The 15,922-nt window shown below is 46.5% G+C and overlaps 2 protein-coding genes across 2 annotated transcripts; both read left to right on the forward strand.

Annotated features, from left to right (window-relative positions):
• Positions 1-401: 401 nt before the first annotated feature.
• On the forward strand, positions 402-8,048 carry LOC141517806 (uncharacterized). The gene is made up of 4 exons (XM_074229209.1): positions 402-2,075; positions 3,083-3,280; positions 4,459-4,586; positions 7,860-8,048. Exons 1-4 carry the CDS (start codon positions 434-436, stop codon positions 8,046-8,048), a joined length of 2,157 nt encoding a protein of 718 aa, XP_074085310.1. The 5' UTR covers positions 402-433.
• An 840-nt stretch (positions 8,049-8,888) lies between these two features.
• ADRA2B (adrenoceptor alpha 2B) lies at positions 8,889-14,316 on the forward strand. Its single transcript, XM_074209233.1, has one exon. It carries the CDS (start codon positions 9,242-9,244, stop codon positions 10,547-10,549), a length of 1,308 nt encoding a protein of 435 aa, XP_074065334.1. The 5' UTR covers positions 8,889-9,241; the 3' UTR covers positions 10,550-14,316.
• The last annotated feature ends 1,606 nt before the right edge of the window (positions 14,317-15,922 follow it).

Here is a 15,922-nt window from a genome sequence, read left to right on the forward strand (position 1 = left end):
CCCAGTAGAGAAGGCACCATCCATCTCTCTAGAAAGGGAGCTTCATTCTCTAAAGATCTCTGTCACCCAAAGTGAGTTGGGGCTTCTAAACATCCTGCCAATAACCAAAAGTCCATCTCCTTCTTCTAGCCAAATGGCACCTGACCTTTTCTTGAAGTCTCAGACTAACAAGATTCTAGCTCAAATGAAGTTGCCTCTGCTGGCTGCCTTTACCTCTCACCTGAGTCATCTGATGGAAAACGTGACAAGTGACCCCTTTATTTTCTCTGTTCCTTCGAGAAAAACCCAATACCTGGGAACAGAGATTCTAGATGAGTTTTTTAAAAGGTTTAAAGGAGCTCACTCCAAGGTCAGGACCACCCTGCTTGATGGAAAGGAAGTGAGACAAGCTGGCTCTCCTTCCCTTGTAGGGTCAGCATTTCCTGAAGGGGAAATGGCCAGCCCTGCTGTCTCCGTAAATCCAATCCTGTCCCTGGAGGATTCTGGGAACCAAAAGCCACATCCTTCTGAAAGAATAATACAGAGTGAGCTGGGAGTAACTGGAAAGGCTTGGATTTCTTCCTTTGCCCCTCTCAGGAGATGCCCCTCTGGAGGGATCCAGCTTTTTGTAGGGGGATCGATGATCCCCCTGCTTCCTGTGGAGCCTGAGAGAATCGCAAGGGGATATCAATCCAAGGGAACTTTGGATCTCCTGGATCTAGGAGTGGGAAAAAATGTAGCCTCCTTTCTTTCCTGGATCTCCAATTCTAAGAATGTCACACTGGGGCATCCCATGCCTCCACTCCAATCTCCAGAGGATCCTCAGAGCCAAACTTTTCTTTTTGCTGAGACCAAACCAGAAATTCTAAGGCAACAGAGGGCTCCTGATTCCAAGTATTTCGCATCAGGAATTGTACTTTTAAAAAGCCCATCAGGTCTCTTGAGTCTGGTGCCCCTTTGGGAGTGTCAGGGCCTAAGTAGAGTCAGAGAACTTGCCTATTTTCCAGAACCTGAGGCTATGGGAAAGGAATATGCCTCTGATTTTGGCGAGAATCCTTCTTCAGCTATTGTGACCATGGTCCAGCCTTCACAGGACCCCAAGATTCAAACCCCTTTACTGGATAAATCACAAGAGGACAAAGGGAGGGGTCAGCTTGGAGTTAAGATAACAATGGCCCCTTTGGTGAGGGATAAAGTGGCACAGATTCTAGAGGAGAAATATGGAACCTCAAATGAACTTCCCGAGCACCTCACTTTCACTAGGAGTGCTAAATTGGCCACAGCTGCTTCAATCATAAGGCAAACAACCACCCAAGAGAAACTACAGGATCACCAACAGACCCTTCCCCCTCAGAAAAGTGGCTTTTCGCAGGGTCCAGGAAAGACTACCACTGGTAATCCTGAATTAAGGCTTCCTCAGACCCCTCAGCCAAACCAGACAGAGCAGGGCAGGGGTTGGACCCAGAATCAAGAAGGCCAGGCTTCAGAGGAGTCATCAGAGAACATCAACACTCAAGGTCCAGGACTGGGCTCCGTGCCCCCCACAGGCTGGTTGAATCCCGTTTTTTTGGTGAAACTTGGAACACAAAGGAAAATCTCTGAACTGGAGGCCACATCTGGGCATTCTTGGCTCTGTCTTGAGGGAGGTTGCTGGGAGGTCATTTTGCAAGCTCTAGACTCTTTCCAAGACCTTAAGACCACTGATGTCAAGAGTCTACTGTCCAGAATCCTTTCCTCTAGGTCAAAGTCTCTCCAGATGGAGGCAGCAGGCACTGTCCCCTCCAAAGATGTACAGATAACAGAGGTTTCGCTTGGGTCTCTGCAGCTGTCACCCCAAAGAGAATCCTTTCATTCAGACTGGACTACTCAGTCTCTAATATCAGGGCCCCATTTTGTGGACAATTTCTCCTTGAGACCTGCTCTTCCTGGGAACTGGACAGACCCTTGGTCCTTTGACTGGTTCTGTGACTTTGAGGCAGACCTCTGTGGGTGGCAGCAGAATGGGACCGGGGCAGCCTGGGTACTCACTCAAGACCAGAACAGTCCTTCCTGGAGGGGCAGCCCCTCCCTGGAGAGCGCTTGTCATTTCCCCGGAGGTAAGAGGACTGAGGAGTGCTATTGTTTGCATTTACCTACTTTTATGAGTGATCAAATCACCTGAGCTTGAGAATGAGAAAACAGGGCCTGAAAGCAACCAGGCAGTGAGTGTTAAAGGCAATTTGTCCAGCTCAATGCATCCTCTTAGCATCTGCCTTGTAAGTGGAAACTTGTGTTTAGTGGGAAGGGTGAAATTCTGAGGGCAGGCAGATTGATATCTATTAGTAGAAAGAGCACTGAGTTCAGAAAACCTGGTTCAATCTCTAATTCTGAAACTAGGTGTGACACTGGACACAGTTTACTCATCTATAAAATAGGGATATTTTTTCAGTCTTTCTTATAGGATTGTTAAGCTCGATGAGTTGACATAGATATAAAAAGTACTTTGTAAACCTTAAAGCACTTAATAAATTCTAAATTTTCCTTTCCCCATTGAGGGGAAGAGGTGGCAAGGTCAATAAAAAACTGCTGTGAGTCTCTATAATCTTTTAGAACATTCCCTTCAAATGAGACCCCCAACTTCCTGACATTCAGTACCGTTTGTTAAATCCACAAAGTACAAAGGCCTGTGTTTGGTGTTGGCAGTGATAGCAAGAAAATGATATTTGAATCTTACAAAACCCTTGGTGACTTTTTTCCTTTCCTTCTTACATGTAGAAGGCAATTAGGCTCTGGAAAAGTAACCCAATTTACAGTTGAGGAAAATGGAGGTTCAGAAAAGATAATGTGCCTTGTTCAAGTTGACATAGCTAGCCACATAACCCAGGTATCTGAGCTCCCAATTCAGTGATTTTTAAAATTTCACTTGTTTATGTCTGTTTCTTTGCTTGTAAAATGAGATTAAGAACAGAGGCTTTACAAAATCATCTTTAACATTGACGTTTTGGTATTTTCTTGTGCCTACCTAATAGTAAAACTTCTAATTTTTTTTTAGTACCTGGAGATGTTAGGTCTTTTATAGTTGGATTTCCCTGTTTTTTTTCCCTTGTCTCCTTCCATACCCCAGGAAACCATCTGTCGCTGCAGAACCAGGATTCTCCACAAACAGTTCCCAAAGCTGTTCTGATTAGCCCAATCTTGCATGGAGCCAGATGGATTCGATTTTGGTATGGTCCCCTGCAGCCAGGCATGGGTAGGTATCAAATACAATCGGGAGGCCTTGGTTGCAAGGATATGAGAGCCCACATAACTGAACCCTTAATGGGTATTTTTGGATTGCATATAACTGGATTGAAGTACATTAGAATAGGGGAGTATTTAGTTCAAATCTTATTGGGTGTGCTGAAGATTACCATCTCTTCAGTCCTTGGAATGCAGCAGCCAATTAAAGGCTGAGACTCTTCCTACTTTCTTCATGGGTATAGAGTATCAGGACTCCTATTTCATCTGGTTCTTTCCTTACTGCTTCCATTTCAGAGGGACTCCAGACTTTAGGTACCTCTGCTCATTGTGCTCTATTCTGTACCATTCTCTCTGTGGATGATATCCAGAAATGAGATTTAGTATGTATAAAGTATTGTGAAAACCAGAAAGTGTCTCATAAAGACAATTATTATTATTAGAAACATTTTTAGTGTGCGTTAAGGTGTGAAATAAATGCTATCTCTGAATAATAATAGTATATAGAATATCATTAATATATAAAATGTAATAGTATAAAGTACACTATACATTACATATATTTCATGCATTTATGGCTGTCATAATACTATATATATATGTCTATTATATGTATGTGTGTATATGTACATCTGTCCCCAGGAAAAAGGGGGCAAGGAGTGGTATGCCCATGTGAAATAAGATAGCAAGAGGAATAGAGCATATACACATGGATATATATTGATATTTTATATATATAATGTATACATTGATATTTTATATATGTATATAATCCATATACTATATATCTTTGAATATTTTATGGAATTATATATAATTCATATGACATGACATTTGAAATAATTTTGAATGTTTATAAATATATTTATGTATACATGCAAATATATATATAGACTATACTCTCAGAAAATATATCATATGCATAAAATGCATATATGGTCTATAAATATATGACCATATCTATAAACATATATGTATATATACTCTATTTACATACACTATATACATAAACATGTATCCTATAACCAATATATATATATATATATTCTATAGTTTTTTGCTATCTTATGTAATGTAGGCACATATGCCCCCTCCTTCTCTTTTATTCCATTAAGTAGAATAGACAGAAATGGATATGGGAAGACATTAGTGTCCAAGTTTATACAATGAATGGAGCCATTCCAAACTTGGTTTCTCCTAAGGTTTGGGATCTCTGAGTCCCTGATTCTGATCTCCTTCCAAGGAGGTGGGTTTCTTTGACAGGAACCATTAGTGTCTATGTCTATTCACGGGCTCAATTTGAGTGGCATCTAATCTGGTCCAGTGTGGCGCACCAGAGTTCGTCCTGGACTTGGGTGGAAATGAAACTGTGGCCATCCCGGAAGATACAGGTGAGTATTTCACTCTTTATTATGGGCGGGAAGTTGTGGACATGGGCTCTGGGATTTCAGGATCTAAAGTTTTCAGACTTTTGGAGGTTGGAAATGGGTATATTAGACTGAATCAGAAAGAAGTACATAATTATGCATGTTGTCTAAAGAATATCTGGGGGGAGGGCAGGGAACCAAGAGGGGTGTGTGTGTGTGTGTGTGTGTGTGTGTGTGTGTGTGTGTGTGTGTGTATGTGTGTGCTCATGCACCTTGAACTCTTAAATTTATTATCTCTTCTTTATTATCTACTCTTTTCAGTCTAGTTCAATTTTACAGCCAATCTTAGAGAGAATGTAGATTCCTTTAACCACAAAGTGGTGATCTCAAGGATATTTGATATCCTAAAGGAAAAGAAGATTAAAGAGATGGGGGGAGGAAGAAGGGTTTTAAAATGTAGACCAATAGAGTTGATTCTGAGATTTCTTAATCATTTTTTATGACCCTGAAGATCTTTCTCTGTACCTTCTACAGGTGATGGTGAAAGGGGTTCAAGGCCCAGAAGATGGTGCTCATTTGAGCATCGATAACCTTTCTGTTTCTAGCCACCAATGGTCAAAGGGAAAAACCAAGCTTCCTTGCCATTCCTTTAAGGAAGCTCTAAATAAAATTTGAATAAGAAACAAGTTCTGAGCTGTTATGTTTGAGTTTCAGTTGCATTATTATAAAATACTTTTAGGTATTACAAAAGCAAGATAACTTCTGCACCTCAAGGAACCTACATTTTATGGGGGCTTAATAAAATCGAGATAATTTGAGAAGGGTAAGGTGGAGTTTAGGATTGATTAGGATGGGGAGATGCAAAATTAGAGATGAGGTGATGAGGACCTGAATAAGGGTGGGGACAGTGAGAGGTAGATTAGAAGAAATTGTAGAGGTATAATCTCTACCTAATTTGGTCCTGAGGTGATTGGGAGGCTAGTAGTACCTTCCACAGGAGTAGAAGTTTGGTGGGTCCCCAGACTGCTTACCTCCAGGATAAGTGGTGATAGCAAAGTAGCCTATTATCTAATCTTTCTACTAATCTCTCTACTAATGACTTTAACAGTTAAGTGGACATGCTTGTTAGCACCTTATACTAACCAAATAGATTTTGTATTACCTTAAGCTTCAACTGTAGGGAAAGTCTTGAACTTTGCCCTCCAAGGAAAAGTACTCACTGTTGTATTTTAAGAAGAGGTCTTGTGTAGGGTATTGTAGAAACAATGTCCATTGTAGGAGCATCCTCAAGGTACCGGTGTATAATGTAATAGTTTATAGATGTCCTAAGTCCAGCAACCTCTCCTCCTTTATTAAAGGGGAACAATTCATGCCTACCTACCTCATAGAGGTGTTTATAGGCAAAGTGTTTTGTAAACTAGGACAGAATCTGTGATTTTACTGTTTAAGGAAACTCCCTGGTGAGAAAAATCCCTCCATCAATGCAGGTTAGCACCTTCTCTGTACTTTGATACTTGTTGACAGCAGTGAGAAGCAGGTAGGTGGCAACTGGAGAGTCTGCAGTTTGGAATCAGGAAGACTCATCTTCATGAGTTCAAACCCAACCTCAGACTCTACAAAACAGTGAGAATGTAAATGTCCATCCTGGGGGCACATTGTTGTTTGTTCTTCATTCTCCAAGACTACCATGACATCAGGAAGGTGATGCCATGACAAGCAGCGAATTAGATTTAAGTGAGGGGGTGCTGAGATAAATCCCCAGCCTCACTTTCTCCTCCAGAGAAGGGTCAGGACAGTTGAAGGCTGTCCTGGATATGAGGTAGTCAGAGTTAAGTGATTTACCCAAGGTCACATAGCTAAAAAGTACCAAGTGTCTGAGGCTGGTTTTGAACTCAGGTCCTCCTGACTTCCGGGCCAAGTGCTTTATCCACTGTACCACCTAAATGCACCTGGGGCACACAGCCAGTATGTGACAGAAGTGGGATTTGAACCCAGGTCTTTCTGCCTTCTAGGTCAGCTCTTTATATCCTCTACCATCTTGCTTCTCAATTTGTAAACTTGAAAGCCTCTAGAAATGTAAATCAGGAACTATTCTTAACATAGGAATTTCCAGTTTGGACAATAGTGTTGCAAGCCTTAGAAGGGGATCTAAAGGAAATCTGGTTCTTGGCCAGATCTTACTGTGAAGTGTTCTTTTTTCTTGGTGGATTAATGCCTCTTTCTACATACACGTATTCTTGTCTGAGGTAGACATTGTGGCATGAAACACACTGCCTAGGCTGGTCCAGGCTCAAACACAGTGTTCAGGATTATGAGGGTGGTGCCTCAGAAGCCTCAGCATTAACTCCATCTCCAGGATCTTGAGCTGACTAGAAACCAGCAATTTGGGGGCTTGGGGCAAATGTCACAGAAGAGGTCCCTCAAATCAACTTAAGACAAATTACAGACATTGCTGGAAATGGGAGAAATCTTGGGTGTGTGTAGATAGACTGGGAAACCTGGAGCCTTTTGATGGTGTTGGATAGAGACAAAAGGAAGAAAGCCATCTGCTGTCTTCCAGTTTTAACAAATTATTCCACTAACCGGGTGCCAAACTGAATTGTTTCTAGTTGCTAGAGCATGCTTCTTGGATAAAGACCAGTCTGCCACCTTTCCCCAACGACAAAGTTACAGCTTTGAGTATCAGGAACCGTAATCATCAATGACCGTAGGGCTCAGAGTGAGCAGTGAAAAGGACGGCCAATGTCAGGCTGTGAACTAGGGGTGGGCTGAATGGGGAAAAAGGTGGGGGGTGTGTCTGTGTGTGTTGGGGCTCTAAGGTATCAAGTTAAAATATTCTTTTACTTCTTCCCTTCTAGTCCATGAGTCTCTGGCAATGATACTAAGACTCTCCCAGAGCTGTTTAAACTACAGATTGTAGGGGACCTCAGCTCCAGGGATCTCTCTTCCTCACCTATAGTGGTGTGGAGAAGGGAGGAGTTACTGAATGAGGGTGATGTGGACCCTGCCTCTAGGAAGGAGACAAGACAAAGAACAAATCCACCCCATTAATTTTTCTCGGCATCACCTTCCATTTGCAGACACTTTTATCCACGGGTCAGCCTTCTTTTCACCTATCCTTACTATTAATTATTAGGAATGTTTTTATGGGATCAGATCAGCACACATCTTATCTCATTTGCCGTCAGGCTGGGAATAGAGAGTGTATTTCCTAGACTCTTCGGGGACAGGGCAGAAGGGTTGCGACTTGGCTGCAGCCGGAAGCCTGGGCACCTCTCCTGTTGCTTTTCTGGGCAGGGGGCGCATTTAGATGCCCTGGAAGATTTGGAGTCTTGTCCCCTTGCCGGGGCTGGGCATTTGGAGGGAGCCCTAGCCTCGGCGGGGTCCTGGGCGTTCCGAAGGCAGCAGGGGGCGCTCTCTAACCGACCATCCAAGAGGGGGGGTCTTGGGCTCAGCCTGCGATCCACGAGGAGGTGCCTGGCCTAGGGCAGGCGGGCAGTGGTGGTCTCGGTGCCCAAAGTCGAGTGGTCTCGGTGGGGCTGTGTCTCCGCCAAATCTCCTTCTGGATCCCCAGAGATGGGGCAACGCAGCAGGGTCCTGGTGGCCTCTTTCCTCCCCGCCCCCCCAGGCCCCCAGGCGTGGGGCTGCTAGAAGGGTTCAAGCGCCTGCCCCCCCTCGCCCCCCACCTCCCCACGCCCCTCGCCCGGGGCCGCCCAGTTGGCAGAGATGGCCCAGCCCGGCTCCTCGCTCCCAGCCCCTCGCCCCAATGCGGCCACCCCCCCCCATCCTCCCGCCCCACCTCTCCGGACTGACCTCTGCAGCCTCACGTCCTGAACCCCCTCTTATGCAATGCTGGCGCCCAGCGCTCTGGACATCCTTCCCGGGGGTCTTCCCCCTTCCTCGAGCCCCGCGGCAGAAGGCGAGCGCGCCGCCCCCAGCCCCGGCCCCGGCCCCGGCCCCGGCCCCGGCCCCCCGGCAGGGGCCCTCCAAGGACAAGGGTGAGGGGCAGAGCGCGGGGGGCAGCGGAGCCGGCTGCCCGCCCTCTGGCCGCGCTCCCCTTCTCCCGCCCCGCCCCGCCGCTCCTCCCTGCTCCGTCTCCTCCCTTCCACTCCCCCCGGCCGGGCTGCCAGCCTGCTCGCCTGACATCACGCTTCCAGCTCCCGGGGTCGGGGAGGAGAGCGGCTGCCCCTCTCCCGGCGCCTGCGGGGAGGAGCGGGAGATGCTCGGAGCTCCCCCTGGCCGCCCTCCGGCCCCTAGCCTGCAGGTCCGGACCCGGGGCAGCCTCCCGCCTGCCCGGGACTAGGGCGCACCGCCGGGGCGCCCCAGGAGGGCAGGGGCCGAAGCCCCCAGGAACTTCGCAAACTTCCTTGGGGCAGAGCGGAGCGGAGCCGGCAGCCCGGGTCCAGAGGAGGATGTGGAGCCGCGGCTGCCTCCCGCCGCCTCCGCCTTCTGGCCGGTGATGCGGGCTGGCCCCTGCACTTGGTCCCGGGACGCGATGGGCTGGTCCTCCAGGTCTCTGGCTTAGCCCCTGGGGCGCCGACCCCGGGGCTACCCCCTTCCCCAGCCTCGGCCGCCGGATGTCCTGCTGCTGACTCCAGACTGGCCCTCAGAAAGGCGGCGGGGCTGGCGCTCCCGGTCTCTCCCTGGCAGCCCCCCGCGGACTGTTCCCGTCGTCTGCTATGGATAGCCCAGAGCCCTACTCTGTGCAGGCCACGGCAGCCATAGCAGCGGTCATCACCTTCCTCATCCTTTTCACCATCTTTGGCAATGCCCTAGTCATCCTGGCGGTGTTGACCAGCCGCTCCCTCCGAGCCCCGCAGAACTTGTTCCTGGTCTCCCTGGCTGCAGCCGACATCCTGGTGGCCACCCTCATCATACCTTTCTCCCTGGCCAATGAACTGCTGGGATACTGGTACTTCCGACACACCTGGTGCGAGGTCTACCTAGCCTTGGATGTCCTTTTCTGCACCTCTTCCATCGTGCACCTGTGTGCCATCAGTCTGGACCGCTACTGGTCAGTGAGTCGTGCCCTGGAGTACAATTCCAAAAGAACCCCCAGAAGGATCAAGGGCATCATTCTCACTGTCTGGCTTATTGCGGCCTTCATCTCTCTGCCCCCACTCATCTACAAGGGTGACAAGGGCAAGAAACCTGGAGGCCGGCCCCAGTGTAAGCTCAACGAGGAGGCCTGGTACATCCTCTCCTCCAGCATCGGTTCCTTCTTTGCACCTTGCCTCATCATGATCCTGGTCTACTTGCGGATCTACCTAATTGCAAAACGCCGCAATCGCCAGGGGCCCCATGGCAAGAGGGCCCCTGGGGATGGGGACACTGGGCCCTCTGGCCCCGCTGGGGCTTCTGCCATATCTAAGCTGCCAGCCTCTGTTCTCCCAGCTTTGAGTGAAGCCAATGGGCATTCCAAGCCTCCTGGGGACAGAGAGGGAGAGGAACAGATTGGGGACCCCACGCCACCTTCAACACCTCCCAACCAGAGCTCTGTGGGACCAGAGGATGGCAGTCAAAGGCAGGAGGAGGAAGAGGAAGATGAGGAAGAAGAAGAGTGTGGGCCTCCAGCCCTTCCAGCTTCCTCCTCTCCCCAAGGAACTCCAAACTTTCAGCCTCCCCAGGGCTCCCAGATGTTGGCCACACTCAGGGGCCAGGTGCTTTTGGCCCGTCAACCTGCCTCCCTGGGGCTGCAGCCATGGAGGCGGAGGACCCAAATGAACCGAGAAAAACGCTTCACCTTCGTGCTGGCGGTAGTGATCGGAGTCTTCGTCCTCTGCTGGTTCCCTTTCTTCTTCAGCTATAGCCTAGGAGCCATCTGCCCTCAGCATTGCAAGGTTCCTCATGGACTTTTTCAGTTCTTCTTCTGGATTGGTTACTGCAACAGTTCCCTCAACCCCGTCATCTATACCATTTTCAACCAGGATTTCCGCAGGGCCTTCCGCAGGATCCTTTGCCGCCAATGGACTCAGACAACTTGGTGAATTGGGGGTCCCAGTTAGAGTTCTTGAACTTACCCTGTTTTATATAGTGGAGCCATCAAGGCTGGGTAGCTCCCAGTGGCCTTTTCTCTCTCCCTGGTGTCTGATTGCAGCCCTAAGCTCTTTAAATCCCCCTCTTCTTGATCAGCTGTGGGGGGGGGGGCTGCTAAGGAGAGTATTATGTGTGGATGAGTGTGTATTTGTGAGTGTGTATGGATGTGTGTGTCCTGGAGCATAATTTTATTTTTCCAGTATTTGGTAGGATGGAATATTTGCTTTCCGCCCTGTGCAGAGGGTGAGGCAGAATGAAATCTGGATCAGAGGGCAAATCCTGGAGAAGACTTCCCATGGGAAGAGAGACAGCTTCTTTCCTCAGCCCTGCAGACCCTCATCCAACTGGGTACCTTTCCCTTCTCAGGGAATTTGACTTCTCGGATCAGCCTTGCCTGAATTTTCTGGGAGGGAGCTTACTTGGGGATGTTTCCAAAGAGCAAAGAAAGCCAGACTTAAACATTTCCAGGGAAGGCAAGTATCTGAGGTGTTAGTGGAGCCATATCCTCCCTCCCCAACAATCTCCATTACCTTTCAGGGCTCTGAGAATTGTTGGCGGTTTCGTATCCTATTGGGGGATATGCTTCCCTTTTTTCCACCCTTCCATTGATTTGGGGCTCCTTTTCAGGAGAGCCTGTCTGTCCTTTGTTCCTTTGACTCGTTTCCCCGTAGGAGGCAGCATGCTTCACCCAGTGAGCCTGGATCACAGGCACTTTCCTAATCCGTGCCTCAGTCTCCCCCCTCTGCAAAAACCAGGGCAACAATAGCTTGCCGCCTACTCGCAGCAAGAAGATGAAAGGTTTGCAAAAAGCTTTGAGCTCCGTGGGGGAACGCTAGAGAAATAGAGAACTAGAGAAAGGTACCCAGTTTGATGGGGGACTGCAGGGCTGAGGAAATATGATTATCCGGTGATATAAAAATCTCCTTTTTCTCTGTGTTTACCACCACCTGTCTTCCTTTGGAATTTAGTTCTGTGCCTGTATTGTATTGAATTGCTACCCCAAACCTGGAAGCCAAGAGACAGAGAAGAGAAGCGCTCCTTATTTTAAAGGGTTTCACTGAAAATGTGTTTCTCTTTGTCTCCAAAGGTTTGAGTTATTATTTTGCATGACAACTTTCTTGCCATTTCACCTGAACACTAGGAATTTCTTCTGCTGCCTTCTGCCCCCCAGACTGGATAAGTCTTTTGTCATCAGTCAGGCAAATGATTCCCCCCAAGATGGCTAAAAATACCCAGTCTGTGGGAACAAGCTGAGAGGGATGGATGATAGATGGGTGTCAGAGATTTCAGGGGAATGGAGGCTATGAACTGACCTGGGCTGCTGTTGTCAGAGCAGGTGAAGGGAGCTCAGCATTTCTTGTGAAAGTGCTAGGGAAAGTGCCCTGGAGAGCAGGATGCCCTGGCATTTGGAACCTCACCATTTAGATCTCAGGGTGTACATTGGGATCAGCCCTGGTTAAGAGTCTGAGTTTTGTGGTTCCACTCCTCAGTGACTGGGGATTCTGAGAGCAGATATCTTCTGGCTCCTTCCCGTTACAACTAAGAATATATGAATGATACAGACAGGGGAGTGCCTGGCTATCTAGCCTATGATACAGAGTTCCTGGAGTAATGGCCAACTGGAGCCCACCTGGCTACTCAGTTCATAGATGGGTGTGGGCAGTTCTATAGGTCTGATGCCTTCTGTGGTCTTGACCTCAAACTTGTGCCTCTAGGGGAGCTTTGGTTTTGGTGAAGAGAAGAGAGGAAATGAGGAGGTTCCTGGGCTTGGCCACCAGGGGATGAGGGGAGACTAGAGAAATGGGTACCATTAAGATCACCAAGGTGTCCTCTTTGGGAGGAGGAGGAGTAGACTGGCCTTGACTGTAGCAGTCATCAGGAAGACGAGGAACATTCCCAGGGCATATACATGACCATGAATGTGGAACCACAGACTGTGGGAGGGGATAACCAGGCAATCTATGCTTTCTGGTCTTGTTATTTGTGCCCATTTTGTCCTGACCCAGCAATGCCGCATGCAGGTGTTTCTAAGAAGTCTGAGCTTTTTTTTTTTTTAAACAATAAAGGATATTTTTTAATAAGGAAGTTGTGTGCTCAATACCCAGGAAACTGCTAGGAGACTATTATTTCCATTCCTCCCTAGCTCTGAGATCAGGGCCTTGGGTGAAATGTATTTTTACCCTTGGCCCTGAGAAGCTCTGGAAACTCCCAAGCTTAAAACTAGATTGGAAAGGGAATTTAAGAACACTGGGAAGACAAAGAGTTTGTGTGTATCTGTAATTTTTGTGGGGGCTCTAGAATGGTATCTCTAGGACTTCCTGTCTCATGGCCTTGGTCAAAGAGAAGGGAGGGTGCGATAGGCAGAACTTCTCCCCTATGATGTGGATTGGCAGGGTTAAATGTGTGGACTGAGGGGGCTAAGGATGGGCTCTTCTGTTGGGGAAAGTTCTGCTAGAACACAAGGGTGAAGGGAAAATGGGAGTGGCTACTACTCTGTTCTGAGAAGGCTCCCGACTACTTTCAGCTTTAGAAAAGGACAAAAGAGATGTTTGGGGTTTGCCGGAGTCCATCAATGTTACCCCCATTGCCATGTGACTTCTTAGGCAAATGGAGGGGGATTCTTACTTCTCCTCTAGGGCAGGAATAAAGCTAAAAAGGAGGAGGGGGATGGAACATGTTGCTTTCTCCTTTCCCCAATTGGCATAGTCATCTCCCCTTCTCTTTTACTCATTTATTGTGGACATCTCCAGGCTAGATTTTGCTGAGAATGTGAGGCCCTGACTGTCAGGAAAGGAACAAGTAAGTTAAAAGGCTATATTCTGTTTGAGTTTCTGTTGTAAGGTAGATGCAGCTGGAGCAAAACAATAAGAACTGTAATCTCTTGACCTGGGCAAACATAGACTTTATTGGGTGCTCAAACATAGAAGACAAACACCAAATTAGTTGTAAAATAAAAAAAAAAACTTGGGGGGAAGGGAGAATACAACATCCAGCCTTGAGCCTGACAATGTCCCTGGGTACCAGCTCCCTAGGGGACTTTGTCTATACTCATAGGTTTTTGACCTTCCATTACCTTCTAAATTTGCCTAATCATTGAACTCACTACTTGAGGTATTATGCTTCCTGATTCTCCTGGTTCCCAAGGCAGTCTGAGAGCCTGAGTCTTTATGCTTAAACTGCAGAGATTATTTCCCTTGCAGCAGTACCATTCCCCCTCCACTTCCCTTCCTGCCCCAATGTTCTTTCTCTGTTACCAGCTTCTTTCACTTGCTTCTACCCAGTTCCTCTCCAGCTCCCTCCACATACCCCAAGAGAATTTTTTCTGGCTTATTCATCAGGGGAAAGAGAATATGCAAATTCAAGAAGAATTCATAGAGTAAGGTAATTAGAAATGTCCAACAAATAAATCTACCTAGTTGCACATTATTTTGTCTCTAAACTTCCTAAGCTATTCAGTCTCTCCATAAAATCCCTAGCTTCAGCACAGATAGTTCATGATTCTCTTAGGTACTTGTTCAGGTGACTCAGAAAAGACTTTGCCTTCCAAACCAAACTGTTTTGGGGATTGGAGTTGGTAACCTGGGTTCTTTGGATAGAATCTATGGATCTATTTCAATGTCTCAGGCTTACTTTTAGCTAATCAGGAATTATCTGGATAGCATTGCTGGGTTTGGGTATTCCACTCATACTGAATCTCATAGTTAACTCATTTTTTTTTCTGAATACCAGAGGGACAAACAAGGAATCATGGCAAGGTGAAAAGGCAAGTATTCTCATCACCTCAAAAATCAGGCTAATTCAACTCATCACCCAAGTCATCCATGAAACTCACTGAAGACGAACTCTTATAAGAGAAAATATCCATTGGGTTCTTCTGGGTCTCTTCCATCCCTGTACAGGTGTGAAAGAGTGAGGCAGTATGTATGAGGAATGGGTTGGCTTCAGACAAAGGAAAACAAAGCAGTTAGGAGGCAGGGCAGATAGAGCCCTGGATCTAGGTTCAGGAAGACCTGAATTCAAAGCCAACCTATGATATCTTCTCTGTAACCCTGTTTGGGGCAAGTCACAAGCTCTGTTTGCTTCAATCTTTTAGATAAGGATAATAACAGTATCTATCTCCCACATTGTTGTGAGGATAAAATGAGCTATTTGTAAAACTCTTTGCAAACCTTAAAAAGCACTATATAAATGCTATTATTATATAATAATTGCCTGCATGAAGTAATTTGAGAGTTCCACACTATATTTCAATCCCCTCCCCCAAGATGCCTCCCTCAACCAAATTTGTCAAGACCTTGCTTTGCTTTGCTTTGCTAGCCTTCTTATCACATTTCTAGCAATAAGGATAGGGTAGGTTGCGATTCATTTGTGACATAATCTGGCTCCTCCTTAGAGAGAACCCAGTTTAGTCTATTCTAGCATTTACCACACAGTAGGCCCTTAATCAATTCTAGCTGACTGACTGACTATCCCTGAGGGGATGGGACACAGAGTTGGTAATTTTCAGTGGGAGCCGGGGAAGTCAAGAAAATGCTACAAGGAACAAGCCACTTTGGACAATCAGTCAATATCAATCAGAAAACATTCATTAATCACCATATGCTAAGCATCCTGCTAAGCTCTGGGGATACAAAAAGAGAGTAAAAGAAATTAACCAAAAAAAAACCCAATCCAGTTCTTGCTATCAAAGAGTTTATATATATGAATTCAGAGTTCTTTAAACTTGGAGACCATGAAATTAAATTTTTTTTGATTAACTGCTTTTCAATATAATTGCTTTTCTTTGTTTTTCTATGTATTTTATATTGTTCATTATTCCGAGAAAGGTCCACCAGACTGCAAAAGGGATTCATGACATAAAAACTCCCTTATTCTGATGGTGGCATCAACATGTAAATAACTAAGTCCTCATAAGATATATACAGAGTCAGTGGAAGTGAATCTCAAAAAGGAAGGTACTAGCAGCTGAGGAAGAGAGAGAGGTATGCTGAGAAAGGCTTCCTTTAGAGGCTGATATTTTAGCTAAGAATTGAAGAAAGTCAAGGAAGCTCAGAGGTGGAAGTGAGAAGGGAAAACATTTCAGACTTGGGACATAACTAGTGCAAATCTGTGGAGTCAGGAGATGAGGATGTCTTATTTGAAGAACAGCAAGTGAGCTAGTGTATCTGGAAATTAGAATGGGTGGAAGTGTAGAGAGTCAGAAGGATGGAAAGGTAGGGAGGATCAGGTTATAAAGAATTTTAAATGCCAAACAGAGGACTTTACATCCTGGAGATATTAAAGCAACAATCCAATAATATCTATTGATAGTGGCTTAGTGGATA

This window comes from Macrotis lagotis, chromosome 1 (assembly GCF_037893015.1).
Source record: "Macrotis lagotis isolate mMagLag1 chromosome 1, bilby.v1.9.chrom.fasta, whole genome shotgun sequence".
Lineage (NCBI taxonomy): Eukaryota > Metazoa > Chordata > Mammalia > Peramelemorphia > Peramelidae > Macrotis > Macrotis lagotis.

Bases quoted from the DNA above. Each gene is read 5' to 3' on its own strand.
- ADRA2B (XM_074209233.1), top strand. From the start codon at position 9,242: ATGGATAGCCCAGAGCCCTACTCTGTGCAGGCCACGGCAGCCATAGCA.
- LOC141517806 (XM_074229209.1), top strand. From the start codon at position 434: ATGGCCAGCCCTGCTGTCTCCGTAAATCCAATCCTGTCCCTGGAGGAT. The intron at 2,076-3,082 runs GTAAGAGGACTG...TCCATACCCCAG, and splicing joins CGCTTGTCATTTCCCCGGAG to GAAACCATCTGTCGCTGCAG. The intron at 3,281-4,458 runs GTATTTTTGGAT...TTTCTTTGACAG, and splicing joins CATAACTGAACCCTTAATGG to GAACCATTAGTGTCTATGTC.